Consider the following 17520-nt stretch of genomic DNA (forward strand, 5'->3'; position numbering starts at 1 on the left):
TTAAGGAAATTCACAGACCATACAATAGACCTTGCAACTGAAGTGTCTGAACATGTCAATCATTCAGAAAATATGTATTATATAGACAAATTGAAGGAAATATATGTTCTATTTGTAGAGTCATTGAAATTATTTTTTACTTGCAGGGATATCCTGAAGCAAGGAGGCTCCGCTGTGGATGGCGCTATTGCTGCTCTTCTTTGTACATCAGTGATAAATCCACAGAGCATGGGGCTTGGAGGAGGAGTTATTTTTACTATTTATGATGCGACTACAAGTAAGAAGTTTTATCAAAAGTATTTTATTGCATTGGATATAAAAGTTCAAGTGAATCAACATAAATCCTTATAGACATTTACACTTCTCTTACACAATGGCTTCATCAGGGGTTCTATCTTTATCTTGTTTTTTTGGTCATGAATGAAGAGCAAAAACCTATTGTGAACCCAGTTTAAAGCTTCAATCCAGTGTTTTTTTTCTATTTCAGCACTGGAGGGGTGCAACTAATCTAAGTTCTCTTCCCCTAGTGTCGGGGTCGTCACGACAATACCCTTCATCCACCAGTCATTCCAAATCAGATTAAAAGCAGTGGTACCAGAGTGAAGAATGAGTCAGACAAAAGCTGGTTCAAACTCAGTGTCTGCTTATGCTTCCACACGTAGTGGTAACCTCACAGCAACTGGTTTATTTCCTAATACACAACACTATATGGTCCATTGGGGGAAGGTGTGCAGAGGGCAGGGTTAGGCGGGGTTTAAGCAATGGTTCTAGTATTCAGTCCCTCTGGTTGGCCTGACGTCATATGATAGATCCTCCTTCCTCCACGTCACTTTAAGTTTCCATTTCTCCAGGGACGATACTCTAGCTTCAGAAATGAAAGTAGATTCTTGGCAAGAACAAAAACTAAGGCGTCACGTTAAGTTTCGATTTCCAGAGAAATGATACTTGGCTTCTGGAATGTGAAACTTGTTTCTTCAACAGAGTGAATCTGGGGCAAAGGTGAATACTGGCAGCCATGTTAAATACAATTACATATGCATTAGCAAGCGAAGGGGAAAAACTTATTGTTTCACAGCATAAGAATATATAAAAGTACAAAAGAGTATAAAGAAAATATATTTTTACCTTGACAATCCCCCCTAAACACTAAGTTTTTCCCTAAAAAGAAAGATCCTTCGAGACTGTCCATGTGATGGGGAAAGGGGAGGTGGATTTCTTCATCCAGACACCTCAGAAGCTCTCCCCTTGTGAGAGGCCTCCAGGCAGCTGAACCCTTCACTAGCTTCACATGGAGTTCTCCCGCTGTCCCTAAACTAAATCTCTTAGCATCATCTGAGAATTGGGGGTTTTGTCTAACTTCTTGAGGGGGACGTACTTGGGGATCTCCCCTGGATCAGTGCCATCGCACTCTGGTGGGTCTACTTCTTGGTTGAGGAAGGTGCCAGTCGGAGTTGCCTCAGTGATAACCTTTTTATACAGGGGAATAACACAACAGAGGATTATTGATCCAACTACAAGAAGAGCAATCAGTACTAGACAATCTCGTTGAAAGAATCCTTTGAGCCCACCCAACCAACCGGAAAAAAAAGATATGTCTACTCCAACATTAGTTTTTAATTCTGCTGCTAACCCATTTATCTTCTTAAGGGCTATCATGGTCTTTCCATTTACCCCAGAGTTCTGAGGGATATAGGTACAACATTCCTCTCCCACCATCCCACAGACTCCTCCTTTCTCAGCTAAGATCATATCCTGGGTTAATCGGTTTTGGAGGGTCATTCTAGTGTTAGGGCCCAACTCCTCAACCATACCCTGGAAAGCATCACAGGTAAAATTGACAAACCTTTGTTCACTGTAATATATGTAATTGATCCCATCAACATTTTTATTAATCTGCACCAGTGGGATTATAGAGGCAAAGCAAAGCCAGCATAGATCTGGTTCTGGGCTTTAAATTAATCAGGCACCCCCCTTGGCACTCCAATGCCATTGACATATACCAATGGATTTTCTTCATAACTCATGTGGAGCTGATCGAGACTTTTCCTCTTTCTGGTATATTCATCAGGTGTCTCCGGATCCCAAGGTAAAATTTTGAACTGCACAGCTAGTTTAACAAGGGTGCATTGACCTATCCAGGCATTAGGCAACCTAGGATGGAGCTTACCATCTCCACATAACCAATAAATGTCATACATATACTGTGTATGATTAGCTAGTAAGTCAGTATCTAGGGAACTGTTCTCTTTGCAGAACCCTGTCTCGAAGACCCCTACTGGTGTACCTGTAGTGTCGTGGGAATTATAGCAGGTATAATTATCAGCTAATACGGTTATCCCACCTGGGACCTTTAGTGTGGGTTCTTCATGAATTAGTGGGACATAATCTGAGCAATCAGTGGGCTTTAAATCCTTCAACAGATTCATAACACAGGCAGTAGTATTAAGAATATCCAATATATCCCAAATTTGATGATCTGGACAATCTGTGGCCCTAACCAATTTATCCCACATTTGTATAACTGACAATTTTATTGGCTATACCCATCTGTACTACTAATCTTTCATGATATTGTACAAACTTATTATTCAAGAATATTGGGGAATTTAGACTGTCCCATACGGTTACCAACATTATTATATGGAAATACAAAAAACTAAAACATTATGTCCCCTTATTTGCTACTAGTCTGTTTGACCAGCTTGCAGTGCGATACGTTGATCCACGTCGGCCTTCCTTCCAGCTTTACTGACATAGGAGTAATGAGGACTTGGTAGGGATCGCCATACAAGGGTTCTAGTCCGTGTTTTCTGACATAGCTTTTCACGACCATAAAACCACCAGGCTTCAAATTGTGACCAATATCGGTTTCTGCTGAATCTGGAAGGGAAAAAGAAACTAAAACATGGGTGTTAGCAACATTTTTACTAAGCTGAATAACATATTGAACAGCACGGTCAGTTTCTTCTGACAACTACTGAGACTGAAAATTTACAACTGAGAACCTAGCACCAAACAATATCTCATATGAGGACAGGCCATGTTTTGCAATAGGGGTAGTACGAATGTGTAAGAGCCCTGGCCATGGAGCCGTAGTCTCCTGCATCATTTTGGTCAATTGTCCCTTCAGTGTGTCGTTCAGCCTCTTATCTTTCCCACTGGATTGTGGAGAGTATGGAGGGCTACAGTGGATCCAAACATTATCAGAACCTCCTGATACACATGAGAAGAAAAGTCCGGGCCTTGGTCACTTTCAGCAACTTCTGTAACACCATATCTGCATATAACTTCCATCACCAGTTTCTTTGCTGTGGTCTTTGCAGTCACGTTGGTAACGGGGAATACTTCTGGCCAACTGGAGAACATATCGACAACCACCAGACAGTATTCATACCTTCCAGACTTAGGCAACGTAATGAGGTCCACCTGGAGCCTTTGGAAAGGATAGTCGGGCTTAGCAAGATGCTTCGGGGGTACACGTTGAAGTTGACCGGGATTGCAGGTCTGACAGATACCTCGATGTGTGGGCCCATGCGCCCACGTGGCAATAGCAGGGTACAGCTGCTTAGGGAGACACACAAGTTGGTCCTTTTTCCAGCGACCATTGTCCATACGTGCTCCATCAGCTTTCCACTGCTTCACTTCTTCCTTTGGAGACATTCTCTGCATCGTCATTAAGCGGTCTTGCGGGGTCCGGCAGAAAACCTCAGTCTGTCGTAGATCATCAGGTTCTTGTAGAGTCAGTGTTTCTTGTAACTGTTTACGCTGAGAGCGTGTGGTCACCATAGCTGGTATGGGCTGTTCAACAGGCAGGAGAGCAGCAGCTTTTGCTTGCATATCCGCAAAGGCATTACCACCAGTCTGTGGACTGTTCCTAGGACCGTGCTCCTTAACTTTGATAATGGCCACCTGAGTAGGTAATTCGATTGAGTCCATGAGGGCTTTAACAGCTTTAGCATTCTTCACTGAGTCCCGGCAGTAGTAACAAACGCTCGATTGGCTCATAGGGCTCCGAAATCATGAGCAATACCAAATGCATACTGTGAGTCCGTGTATATATCAGCCCGTCTGTCTTTGGCCAAAGTACATGTAGTAGACAGATCCTGAAGTTCTGCTTCTTGTCCTGACAGGGAGGGAGGGAGTGCAGCTCCGTGCACTACAGTATCTTCTATAGTAACAGCGTATCCTGTGTGGAGTCTGCCAAAATCATCAGCATATCTTGAACAGTCTTTCAGGGCATTGTAGAGAGGTTGCATTATGCGGGATGTGTCCGGTATCCACTGACAACAATAAGTACATAGTCCAAGGAAACGCTGGAGTTCAGTCTCATCTTTTGTAGCTGACGGCTATTTTTCTTTCTTCTGTGAGGTGTCTGGCACCCTGAAGGAGACAGTGACCCAAAAATATCACTTGACCAAGGCAGAACCGAAGTTTCGAGGCCGAAACCTGACAGTTCAGATCTGCCAGATACTTGCGAAAACTAACAGTGGCAACAATGGCTTCCTGCTCTGTCTGTGCACACAACAAAAAACAAAAAAATTACCCACATACTGAAGCAGCATAACATAGGGATATTCTAACTGACAGGGTTAAACACACTATCCCCCCTATTTTTTATTTTTTTTCAAACTGATCGGGAAAGGGCGTGTAAGATACACATCTCATTATATTCATCTACATAGGGGTTATATAAGGTAAATACCATCTGATCATCATCTTGGATCACCAACTCTCTAGGTCTGCTCAGGTGCACTTATACATCCATCATATTGTCTTTGTCTGTAACATGGGAAAGGTTTGTTCTCAGGGTCACCCAATTATTTTAGCGTAGCTAGCTAGTCAGAGGGCTTCCAGGGATAATACTCCTGTATCTGTCTTACACTACCTGATGTGGTTGGTTCTCTGGTGGTGGGGGTGACTAGATGACCGGTTGTGGGTGACATGACATGCTGGTCTACAGCTCCTTCCCAAAAGGATTACTGTCAGCCTACTCCCAAAAGTTAATGTCCCCACTAACCACAATCCTGTGTCAGCTTCTTATATCACTACATGTGATCTTATCTGGACAGGATTCAGCGTAATTCACTTAGGTTGGGTTGCAGCACAGATTATACAAGTATTTCTCCAGTCTGGGTTTGTCTGACCGCAATGTTTACAAATCCATCTATCTTGTCTTGGTCTGAGAATTAACATGGCGAGAGAGATTTCCAGACACAGGGTTAAAATGAATATTGGAATATGACACTGGATTTGTGTAAGGGAGGGGGGCTGGAGCTGAAATCTGTTTCTTGGGCCACTGATAAGGAATGGAGCTGCGAGCTGTGTCCTTGCAGCTGTGGGGGCTAGAGAGCGGTGGGGGCCAAGAGCGCAGCTGCTGATACAGAATAGGTTAAGTTCTTCTGGACTCAGCGCATACTGAACCAAGGACAGAATATACACAACTCCATATTCTTCAGCGCAGCTGGCCCCCCTTTCTCTTGCCCGCAGCACAAAGAGGAGAAATCAAATAAACAATTCGCGCAGGGGTTCACCCCTCCCATCAGCTATAAACACAGAAATAAGAATTTACAGCATTCCTCAACACAAAAGAAGAAAGGCACAGCGCAGCTGTTTGACCCCTCCCATCGGGTGTCTCGGAAAACCACAGTAACGGAATACAGCAATTCTCAGACTCAATTAATTTCTACAAAACCTTCACACAATTCATATACCAAAACACCTTAGAAAAACCAATGATTGAGATATTTTATAGCCAAACACGGGCTCTGCATCCTCTCATCCTCCCTCTCCATCAACCTTTTTCCATTCCTCGTTCTTTAAACCTCGCGCAACTCGCAGATGAGCTTGCGCTTGTTCTAACAGTCCTTCATCTTTCAACATTCTTGACTGCCTTCTTGCCCTCCCGTGACTCTACTATTGTCTTGACTTCCACAGCATCCTCACTTAACTCGTGGGGCACGGACTTCTTCTGCTTCAAGAGACACAACATGACTCACAGAATACTACGCCCTGCTGCAGCCCAGGATTGCTGACAGCGGTAACAACACGTGTGTTCTAAAACGGAGCCTCACGTTCGACGTGTTATGAATAAAGAGCCTCGCGCTCGATATTTTTCCCTAACCTGAACACCAGTGATTAACAGTCTACCCTGTCACGATATTCTAACCAGTCGGGAGGCGGTCTCCTAGTGAGAGCCCTCCACAGAAAAACAGGTGGTCCCCTCTCGGGACGTCTTAATTACCTAGTTGGTACAATATCACAGAGGCTGCGTCTCCTGTCCCTTTCTCAAAGCCGCCCCCAATCTACAACTTCTCAATCTTTCACTCTATCACTACTAGGCAATAGTCACGGGTAGGGTGGTTGAATGGAGTACAATGACCGGTGGAGGAGGTGTGGTGTACACGAGGACGCGCAGAGTGCGACGTCTCTCAGTTGCTGGTTCGAAGCGTGGCACGGGATCGCGCTCGGTCTCACCACTCGACCGGTCACTCCCCAGACCCAAGGAGACCACAGACTAACCAATAACGGCTGAAACACTAGCAAGTGTGACACAAACATAGTATGTGATCTCCACTTACCGTGTTTGGAGGGTGATCAGTCCTCGAGGTCAGCCACTACGGGTATCGTCCACGGATATCCAGGCATGGGTCCAGGGGGTCTCGGATCGCGGGCCACGCCCCACGTTGGTTGCGCCAAATTGTTGGGGTCGTCACGACAATATCCTTCATCCACCAGTCATTCCAAATCAGATTAAAAGCAGTGGTACCGGAGTGAAGAATGAGTCAGACAAAAGCTGGTTCAAACTCAGTGTCTGCTTATGCTTCCACACGTAGTGGTAACCTCACAGCAACTGGTTTATTTCCTAATACACAACACTATATGGTCCATTGGGGGAAGGTGTGCAGAGGGCAGGGTTAGGCGGGGTTTAAGCAATGTATCTAGTATTCAGTCCCTCTGGTTGGCCTGACGTCATATGATAGATCCTCCTTCCTCCACATCACTTTAAGTTTCCATTTCTCCAGGGACGATACTTTAGCTTCAGAAACGAAAGTAGATTCTTGGCAAGAACAAAAACTAAGGCGTCACGTTAAGTTTCGATTTCCAGAGAAATGATACTTGGCTTCTGGAATGTGAAACTTGTTTCTTCAACAGAGTGAATCTGGGGCAAAGGTGAATACTGGCAGCCATGTTAAATACAATTACATATGCATTAGCAAGCGAAGGGGAAAAACTTATTGTTTCACAGCATAAGAATATATAAAAGTACAAAAGAGTATAAAGAAAATATATTTTTACCTTGACACTAGTACTATAGTTACCTGCCACTGTCTTCAGCTGTTTCTGACACTGCTCCGGTACCACGCTGCCATCTTATGAAGGCAACTTCTGACTGACCGGAAGTCAGAGGTAATGGTCACAAGCTCTCAGCATAAGTCTATGAAATCTTCGCTCTGGCCCCAATTTGGCTTTCATAGGCTTACAGTGGTATGCAAAAGTTTTGGCAGCTTTGGTCAAAATTACTATTATTGTGAACAGTTAAGCAAGTTGAAGGTGAAATGATCTATAAAAGTCCTAAAGTTAAAGATGACACATGTCCTATGTATTTTAGGCAAAAAACTATTGTAAGACAGTGACCGGCATTATTGTAAATGGCCGGTATGTGTCACAGAGGAGGCGGTTCTCTGCGCTGCAAGCCTGAAAGATACAGGCACAGATACAGCAGAGAAATATAGGTATAGTACAATGTCAGATTTCACTTCTTACATGAGTGATAGCTATTGTAAATTCTACAATACCATACAGCAGAGGGGCTTTATATAAGTCAACCCCTTATATGCCAATTTTGGTGACCTACTCCCTCATCCTCAGTTACCAGCAGGTATTTTATTGTTAGCTAAACTTGCTGCAAAGAAAAAACTGCATACATTGAATATGACAATTTTTTAATGGAAAACTTTTTAAAGTAAACATTAGAAAGTATTCACAGAAAAATCGGTGAATCCAGCAGGAATGTAGTAAAATCACAAAATTTATTTCTTCATTTTTTTTAAAAAAAGGAAAGGGTTGTATCCTATGGTACACCACTTGTAAATAAGTATAATTTCTTACAGCATTATGCACACATGGCAGCGTTCTTCCGACGCGTTTCGACTAACGTCTTAATCATGGCAGCGTCGGAAGAACGCTGCCATGTGCGCATAATGTTGTAAGAAATTATACTTATTTACAAGTGGTGTACCAGAGGATACAACCCTTTCCTTTTTTTAAAAAAATGAAGAAATAAATTTAGTGATTTTACTACATTCCTGCTGGATTCATCGATTTTTCTGTGGACTGAGTGCTCAACTTTTCCGTGCAGGAACAGGTGTGGAATAGCCGATATTCAGGTGAGCTGACTATCTTTTGGTTTTTTATTAGAAAGTATTAACGTAGAACATTTGTAAAATAGCAAAATGTGTAGCATATAGCACAGCCACGTAGTATATAGTACAGCCACATAGTATATAGCACACCCACGTAGTATATAGCACAGCCACGTAGTATATAACACAGCCCAAGTAATATATAACACAGCCCAAGTAGTATATAACACAGCCCACGTAGTATATAACACAGCCCATGTAGCATATAGCACTGCTATGTAGTATATAGCACAGCCATGTAGCATATAACACAGCCCACGTAGTATATAACACAGCCCACGTAGCATATAACACAGCCCACGTAGCATATAACACAGCCACGTTGCATATAACAGCCCACGTAGCACATAGTACAGCCATGTAGTATATAGCACAGCCACATAGCATATAACACAGCCCACGTAGCATATAACACAGCCCACGTAGTATATAGCACAGCCCACGTAGTATATAGCACAGACCATGTAGTATTTAACACAGCCCACGTTGTATATAACACAGCCCAAGTAGCATATAGCACAGCCACATAGCATATAAGATAGCATATAACAGCCCACATAGCATATAGCACAGCCACGTAGCATATAACAGCCCACGTAGTATATAACACAGCCACATAGTCTATAACACAGCCATGTAGTATATAGCACAGCCAAGTAGCATATAAAACAGCCCACATAGTATATAGCACAGCCACGTAGCATATAGCACAGCCATGTAGCCTTTAACACAGGCCACATAGCATATAACACAGCCCATGTAGTATAGCACAGCCACATAGCATATAGCACAGTCAGCCACATAGTATATAACACAGCCCACGTAGTATATAGCAGTGTGGGCACCATATCCCTGTTAAAAAAATAATTAAAATAAAAAATAGTTATATACTCACCTTCTGGCGGCCCCCAGATCCATTTCAGGCCTTAGCGATGCTCCTGGCAGCTCCCGTTCCCAGTAATGCCTTGCGAGACAATGACTTGTGATGACGTAGTGGTCTTGTTTGATCCTACGTCATCTGGGGTCATTTTGCAAGGCATCACTGGAAATTAGAGCTGCCGGGTGCATCGCGAGGATCAGGAAAGCTGCGGGGGGCCGCCAAATGGTGAGAATAGAACGATTTTTTTACTTTTTTAAATTATTTTTAGCATTATATATTTTTACTATTGATGCTGCATAGGCACCTCGGATAGTCCAGACCCACAACAAGAACTGTAGCTTCCCCAACACAGTAACCATCCCAGGCTCTGCAGTTGCAGCCTTTCCATGCGCTTCCACGAAGTCCAATCACAGGCACTTCCAACACACAGGCCATCAGTCCATGATCTTGCCAGGTGCTTGCAGGACTCCAGTCCATCCCAGGAAAATCCAACACCCTGACCATTCCAGGACTCACACTCTTACCAGGTGCTTGCAGGACTCCAGTCCATACCAGGACAATCCAACACCTCGAGCATTCAGTCCATTGTTATGATCTGGTGGCCTTGGAGCAGCATGAGACGTACTCTGGAGAAGGTGGAGCCTGTACTGACCGCAAACCCTGAACTTAACAGCGCAACTAGAAGTAGCCGTGGGGGGTACCTAACACTCCCTAGACCCCTCGACACAGCCTAAGAACTAACTACCCCTAAAGACAGAAACAGGAAACCAATGTGGCACCCCTAGGGGTATTTGCCACAAAAATAGTTACTGACAATAAATACAAATACTAAAATAGCAAGACTGCACTACCACCTCCGGCCAGAAGGGGGAGCTCCAGAGACTCCCCTTGATCCATTCTGGTCTGAGAGAAGAACTGGCAGTTGGGCTAAGGAGCTGAAAGTGAGAGGTCATACAGCTGAATTTCTAACAGCCCTATGACAGTTTCCAGGCCCAAATCACCGGCCTGAGGAGAAAAGGGACAGAGAAAAAGGACATTGTGAGAACCGGGTAGCATTAATCACTACCCAGAACAGGCGCAAAGACGGATACCGGATCCGTGGCTGTATTCATTATACATAATACAGCAACCGGAAAAATGTGAGGTGATATCAGCTTCACTAGGGCCGGACGCAGCAACAGACACAGAGTTCAGCGGTACTCCTGGAGGGGGTAAGCCGATAAAAGGACTCGGGTTGCCCGTCGAACCAGGACCCGGAGGGGACAGATTGGGCCGGCAGCCAGTTCACATACAGCAGCAGGGCCACACAGAAATTGCGTACAATAAGAGGCGAAGACCCCGGCAGGGTCAAAGTAACTCACAGTTCCCATACAGACTCCGGTGACAGGACTGGTTGTAAATCCCTTTATGTTGAAGTAAACTGGTTAAACGTTTCAGTGCCTCAGACTTTCATTTGGACAATAGCTATCTATCCAGGATCAGGATCATCACCGCTGAGAGAACCTGCTGCTGATCAAGTAAGTGCCTGTTCCCTCTCAATACCCCTTACACTGTGCATTGCCTGAGGCCACAGCACCGGGTCAAGCCACCCGTGACATCCCCCTCAAGAGACAGACCCCATTGGTCCGGTGCTGGGTATCCCGGTCTCTTGGGCGTCACATTTGGCGTCACGAACAGGATACGACCAGCCCGTATACCGGGTATTGCGTGCCGTGATTGGAGCCCAAAACTGTGAAAACTTGGATGAAAAATCTTGAAAATTGACTTTATTAAAGAAAATTCCATTTCCCATTAAAAACTATTGAAAGTGACTTTTCCCCATTAGTTATAATGGAGTAAAGATGGCCGCCATCACCTCATAACCGTTAGGCACGAGACTGTTAATTGAGCTACGCCATTACCTGAGCCCCAGTCTGACTGAAAAACTTCAGAATCCGCCATTACGGAGCGCGCGGCGGGCGGGAGCAGCAGGGGGGCGTGTCATTGTGGGCGGCACCAAGCTGAGCGCTCTGACGTCAGAGCAAGAGGAAAACCAATTCTGCTGCACGGCGGAACGAATCTACACTATCCCGACGGAAGCGGAGGACCGGAAGGGTCCGGATTAACTAAGGGGGCACAGTATGTCGCAGCACGGAGACGCCGCAGCACCTGGCGACGCTAATGCAGCTGAAAGACAGAGTGTCGATAGAGAGTCCGGTAGCGCAGCGGTGCAAGGAGTGGCGCCCATCATGCCGGTGCTAATGCCATATACCCCGGGTGGCCCGTGGCTTCCAATGTATGAAGGTGAGCCTAATACCCTTGACGATTTCAGAGAAAAGATGCTAGCCCATTTTGACATGTTCCCCGTGGGTGAAGTTCAGCGTGTTAGTCTCCTGATGATGCAGTTAAGTGGCCATGCTAAGCGAGAAGTCACAGCATGGGCAGCTGATCTAAAAGGCACTGTTGAACGCATATTTGCTGGATTAAGAGCTACATTTGAAACCACTGCCAGCAGCAAAGCTAAAGTACGATTCTTTAATTGCAAACAAAAAGTTAATGAGGGCGTGAGAGACTTTGCCTTAAACCTGCAGGAAGCCCTTAAATCACTTACACTGGCTGAACCCATTTTTAACACCGGAGCGGACAAACTGCTAAGAGATCAATTTATTGAGGGACTCTACACCCCTTCTCACCGGGGGCATGTGAGCATGCTTGTTTTTAAGAACCCTGAATTGACATTTGCCCAATTAAAGGAGAGCGCTATACGTCTCCAGCTGGCAGAGGCACCTCGGGATCAGGAGCCTGCGCAACCCATGGCAGAGGCTCCTCAACAACAGGGAGTGCCAGTGACATCAGCTATGTCCGGGGCCATTGCTAAGCCCCTGGGGCCCAGTACTAATGAGGTTCTTCAACAAAAGCTTGACTCTTTAACTGATGTTGTTGCTTCAATGGCTAAAACCATGCAGGAGATGAGAGGACCCAAGATGGAGTTGGCAAACCGTAGAGAAGATGTTCCATGGATGAGATCCCGGAGATACCCGACATGGAGAGGACGACCCCGCGACCGCTACCAACCAGATGGACAGCCCATTTGCCGCCGTTGCCAGCAGCCAGGCCACTTTGCACGAGATTGTGATTTAAACGGGAATCCCCTGGGAATGCGGGCCGCTTCGCAGGAATGAACTTTCAAGGCCCAACACCCTGGCACGACAGGTACATCGGAGGACGACCCATTATCCCTATCGTGCTGGACGGAATTCCCCTCAACGCTTTGCTGGACACAGGTTCCCAGATTTCATCTATACCGTATATCCTTTATAAGAGGTACTGGGCTGATGCAGATATTGATAAAGGGCCCTCTGATGTTGAACTAGATATATGGGCCAGTAATGGTAAGTTGGTACCGAAACTAGGATTCAGGGAGATGACCATAAAGATAGGTAAAGTAGAATTGAAGAAACAGGGTATAATTGTTGTTGATGTTGACCGGCGGAACTGTGAACCAACTGTATTGATAGGAATGAATGTGTTAGAGAACTGCTTTTCCGAAGTTATTTCTGTCTTACAGCAAATTGCTGAAACTGCCCAATCCTACCAGCAGAGAGTTCTCCAGAGGGAAATAAAAGTATTGATGTTAAGGCAACAGGTAGAAGTTGCAGGTGGAGAAATCGGCAGTGTGAGGGTAAGTGATCCAACGTCTATTGTAATCCCACCAAAAACAGAAATGCTGGTATGGTGTAGAGCAGCCATTGGTACTAAGGGACGTGATTATCAAGCCTTAATAGAACCAGTGTATACCGACAGCAGGCCCACTATACTCACAGCACGAGGGGTAGTCGAGGTACACCGGGGACGAGTGCCGGTACGACTTTTGAACTGTGGAGAGGAAGATGTCACTTTGCCAAGGTATGCTACAGTGGCAAAGCTATATACTGTTGACAACAATGCCATCACAACCATTGAGCCCTTAGAACCAACCTGTCAGGTGGAAGGCAACGGCTCAGACGGAGAATTGGAGGATTGGTGTCAACAGCTACACGTGGGCATAAATTCAACACCTACCCATCAAAAACAAGGGGTGTATAGGCTAGTGACGGAATATGAACAAGTCTTCAGTAAACACCCATTGGACTTCGGACGGATAGAAGGGGTAGAACACACAATCCCCACCGGTGATCATCCCCCAATAAAAGAAAGATATAGACCCATACCGCCCGCTCAATATCAATGTGCAAAAGATATGCTGAGGGAGATGAAACAGGCCGGGGTAATAAGAGACAGCTGTAGCCCCTGGGCGGCCCCTCTATTGATTGTCAAAAAAAAAGACGGAACCATGAGAATGAGCGTAGACTACCGGCAGATTAATAACATCACCCATAAAGACGCTTACCCCTTGCCTAGGATAGAAGAGTCCTTGACCGCTTTGAAATCTGCTAATTATTTTTCCACCTTAGACTTAACAAGCGGGTATTGGCAAGTCCCTGTGGCTGAGAGAGATAAGGAAAAGTCGGCATTCACCACACCAATGGGTCTAAGTGAATTTAATCGCATGCCGTTCGGACTCTGCAATGCATCCGGTACCTTCCAGCGGCTGATGGAATGCTGCCTCGGACACAAGAACTTCGAGACCGTCCTCCTGTACCTAGATGATGTGATCGTCTACTCAAAGACTTACGAACAACACTTAAAAGACCTGGCAGAAGTGTTCGAAGCCTTATCCAGGTATGGCATGAAAATCAAGCCATCCAAATGTCATCTTCTCAAGCCAAAGGTACAGTACTTGGGACACATCGTGAGTTCGGAGGGAGTAGCACCGGATCCCGAGAAAATAACCGCCATAAGGGATTGGCCGAGACCTACCAGCGCAAAAGAAGTGAGGCAATTCCTGGGATTGGTGGGTTACTATCGCAGATTTATAAAAGGATTTACCAAGTTGGCAGCACCCTTGCAAGACGCCTTGGTAGGGCAGACGAAGAAACCTTCAAACCGAAACCCTCCTTTCCAGTGGAACGACGAAAGGGAAGACTCCTTTGAACAACTAAAGAAGGCACTAACCGGTGAAGAGGTTCTGGCATACCCAGATTACCATCAACCTTTCATCCTCTACACCGATGCCAGTAATGTGGGACTAGGAGCGGTGCTGTCACAAAAGCAAGAAGGTCGGGAGAAAGTCATCGCCTTTGCAAGTAGAAAGCTCCGGCCTACTGAAAGAAATCCAGAAAATTATAGCTCCTTCAAATTGGAACTACTGGCAGTAGTTTGGGCTGTGACTGAACGTTTCAAACACTATCTGGCCGCTGCAGAATTTATTGTCTATACTGACAACAATCCGTTGACCCACCTGGACACAGCCAAATTAGGTGCGTTAGAACAGCGATGGATAGCCCGGTTATCTAATTACAACTTCAAGATCAAGTATCGAGCAGGTCGCAAGAATGGAAATGCCCATGCCCTATCCCGGATGCCACACTTGAGAGATGTAGAAGAAGAAACGGGGGAGCTTGAAGAAATTGAACTACCAGCCTTCCATCATCCCAAGGCAAAACATCATCAGTCAAGTACCTATCAGAAACAACAAGAGGTGAATTTAAATCCGTTAGCACACCATAGATGGGCTGACACCCAAGACAGCAATCCGGCTGTGAAGTTGGTGAAGGAACTGTTAACTGAGCAAAGTGCATATCCCGATGAGGATGCCCCAGAAGAGACGCATCAACTCTGGAAAGAGAGAGGCAAAATGTTCCTGTATCAAGGGAAGCTCTGTAGAAGGTACACCAATCCGAAAACACATGAATTGGTTTGGCAGATTATCGTGCCTAAACAAGATGTCAAGATGGTCCTCGAAGCTTACCATAATGGTGCTGGTCACTTCGGTTGGAAAAAGTTAGAAGTACTTCTAAGAGAAAGATTTTATTGGGTCGGGATGAGAAAATCAATCGAACAGTGGTGCAGAAATTGTGGCCCGTGCAACCTCAGAAGAAACGATCAAAAGAACCAAAGAGCACCACTGCAGCCCATAATCACCAAACAACCACTTGAACTTGTAGCCATGGACCACGTGAAGTTGACACCAAGCCGGTCTGGCTATGTCTATGCCTTGACCATCGTGGACCATTATTCACGCTTCTTGGTAGTAGTACCCGTAAAAGATCTGACAGCAAAAACAGCAGCCAAAGCGTTCCAAACGTACTTTTGTAGACCCCATGGATATCCAGAACAGGTTCTCACCGACCAAGGTACAGCCTTTGAATCAGAGATCTTCAGAGAATTCTGTAATATGTATGGTTGCAAAAAGATCCGGACGACGGCCTATCATCCACAAACAAATGGCTTATGCGAGAAGATGAACCATATTGTAATAGACCTACTAAAGACTTTACCTGAGACAGAAAGGAATCAATGGCCAGAGAAATTGCCTGACTTGGTGGATCTGTATAATCATGTCCCGGTGAGCTCCACCAACTGCACCCCAGCTTACCTTATGCGTGCAAGACCCGGCCAATTACCAATCGATCTAGAAATGGGAATTCTGAAACCAGACGCAGAAGTTCAAGACTCCAATTGGGATATCATACGGCAAAAGCAGTATCGCCAAGTGCAAGAGAGTGTGGAAAGAAGCCTTCAGCAAACTAGAGAAAGACAAGAGCGAACTTTCAACCAGAATGCTCTAGCGACCCCATTAAGACCGGGTGACCAAGTGCTCAAGAGAAATCGTCGAACCAATAAACTAGACAATCAGTGGGAAGCCGTACCCTACACAGTTTTACCAACAAGAATGGATAATCCTAAAATGTGTCTCATTAGCAAAAACGGAGGCTTAACATCTGTACTAGTGTCAAGAGACAATCTTAAATTATGTCCGGAAGCACTGAAAGAGCCAGAAGTTGTCCAGCCAGAACCAGAAGTTATTCAACCCATACAGGTTCAACCAGTAAAGGAAAAAGAAGAGGAAATGTATCACACCTGTATAGGAGACTTTCCCAAAACCCTACTAACATACCATGGTGCAGTAGTGGTTCCCATGGTGGCCTTTTACCCAACACCGAACCCAATACCAGAAGTCCCAAGACAGGAAGAGGCTGACCCCGTACTACAGGAGATTCCAGGCCAGGAAGAACAGATTCCTGATCAGAGTAATCCCATTCACGGTGGACTTGCCAACTCCATAGTCGTGGAATTATCTTTAGCAGAGCGGGCAGATACTACATCCGCAGTAGACAGTAGTACACAACATGAAGAGACACCGCTATTACGTAGATCACAGCGTAGTACCCAGGGTCAATTACCGGCCAGGTATGCGGATTACCAACTATAAAACTATAGTCATTGTTATCATTCTGCAATGTTTAAGCCCAGTACCTACAGAGACTTGTCTGTATGAACTTATTGCATATTCTTGAACTTTTTATCAGCCCGGAGGCACTAAATCAAAGCTCCGGAAAGACTGCTTTTTGAACTTTGTTTTTTGCTCTTTTTGAACTTTCTTTAGACTTTATATTGGTAACTCCGTTGGAAAAATGGAACTAAATTCTTGGACACAAAGTGCAGTGCCTTTCCTAGTACCTTCAAGGATAGAACTGTATTAATGGACGCTATTTGAAGTGACTTTTTACAGAACTCTATTTTTGTTTCCTTGAGTGGTTTTTGTAACTTTTCATTTTTAAGACTCTGTACATATTAATTGTTATTTCAAAATGTTATCGTCCCACAGTCCTGGAGTACTGTTCTTAACTAAGGGGGAATGTGGCACCCCTAGGGGTATTTGCCACAAAAATAGTTACTGACAATAAATACAAATACTAAAATAGCAAGACTGCACTACCACCTCCGGCCAGAAGGGGGAGCTCCAGAGACTCCCCTTGATCCATTCTGGTCTGAGAGAAGAACTGGCAGTTGGGCTAAGGAGCTGAAAGTGAGAGGTCATACAGCTGAATTTCTAACAGCCCTATGACAGTTTCCAGGCCCAAATCACCGGCCTGAGGAGAAAAGGGACAGAGAAAAAGGACATTGTGAGAACCGGGTAGCATTAATCACTACCCAGAACAGGCGCAAAGACGGATACCGGATCCGTGGCTGTATTCATTATACATAATACAGCAACCGGAAAAACGTGAGGTGATATCAGCTTCACTAGGGCCGGACGCAGCAACAGACACAGAGTTCAGCGGTACTCCTGGAGGGGGTAAGCCGATAAAAGGACTCGGGTTGCCCGTCGAACCAGGACCCGGAGGGGACAGA

General features: G+C 45.2%; 1 protein-coding gene across 2 annotated transcripts in view; it reads left to right on the forward strand.

Moving 5' to 3' along the window:
- Positions 1-17520, forward strand: part of GGT5 (gamma-glutamyltransferase 5) — a 184466-nt gene that overhangs the window by 18558 nt on the left and 148388 nt on the right. For both annotated transcript variants that reach the window (XM_069757388.1, XM_069757378.1), the window contains exon 2: positions 147-277. In XM_069757388.1, coding sequence (XP_069613489.1) covers positions 147-277 — 131 coding nt within the window. The remainder of the gene's footprint in view (positions 1-146; positions 278-17520) is intronic.

The sequence above is a fragment of the Ranitomeya imitator genome, chromosome 1, assembly GCF_032444005.1.
Source record: "Ranitomeya imitator isolate aRanImi1 chromosome 1, aRanImi1.pri, whole genome shotgun sequence".
Taxonomy (NCBI): domain Eukaryota; kingdom Metazoa; phylum Chordata; class Amphibia; order Anura; family Dendrobatidae; genus Ranitomeya; species Ranitomeya imitator.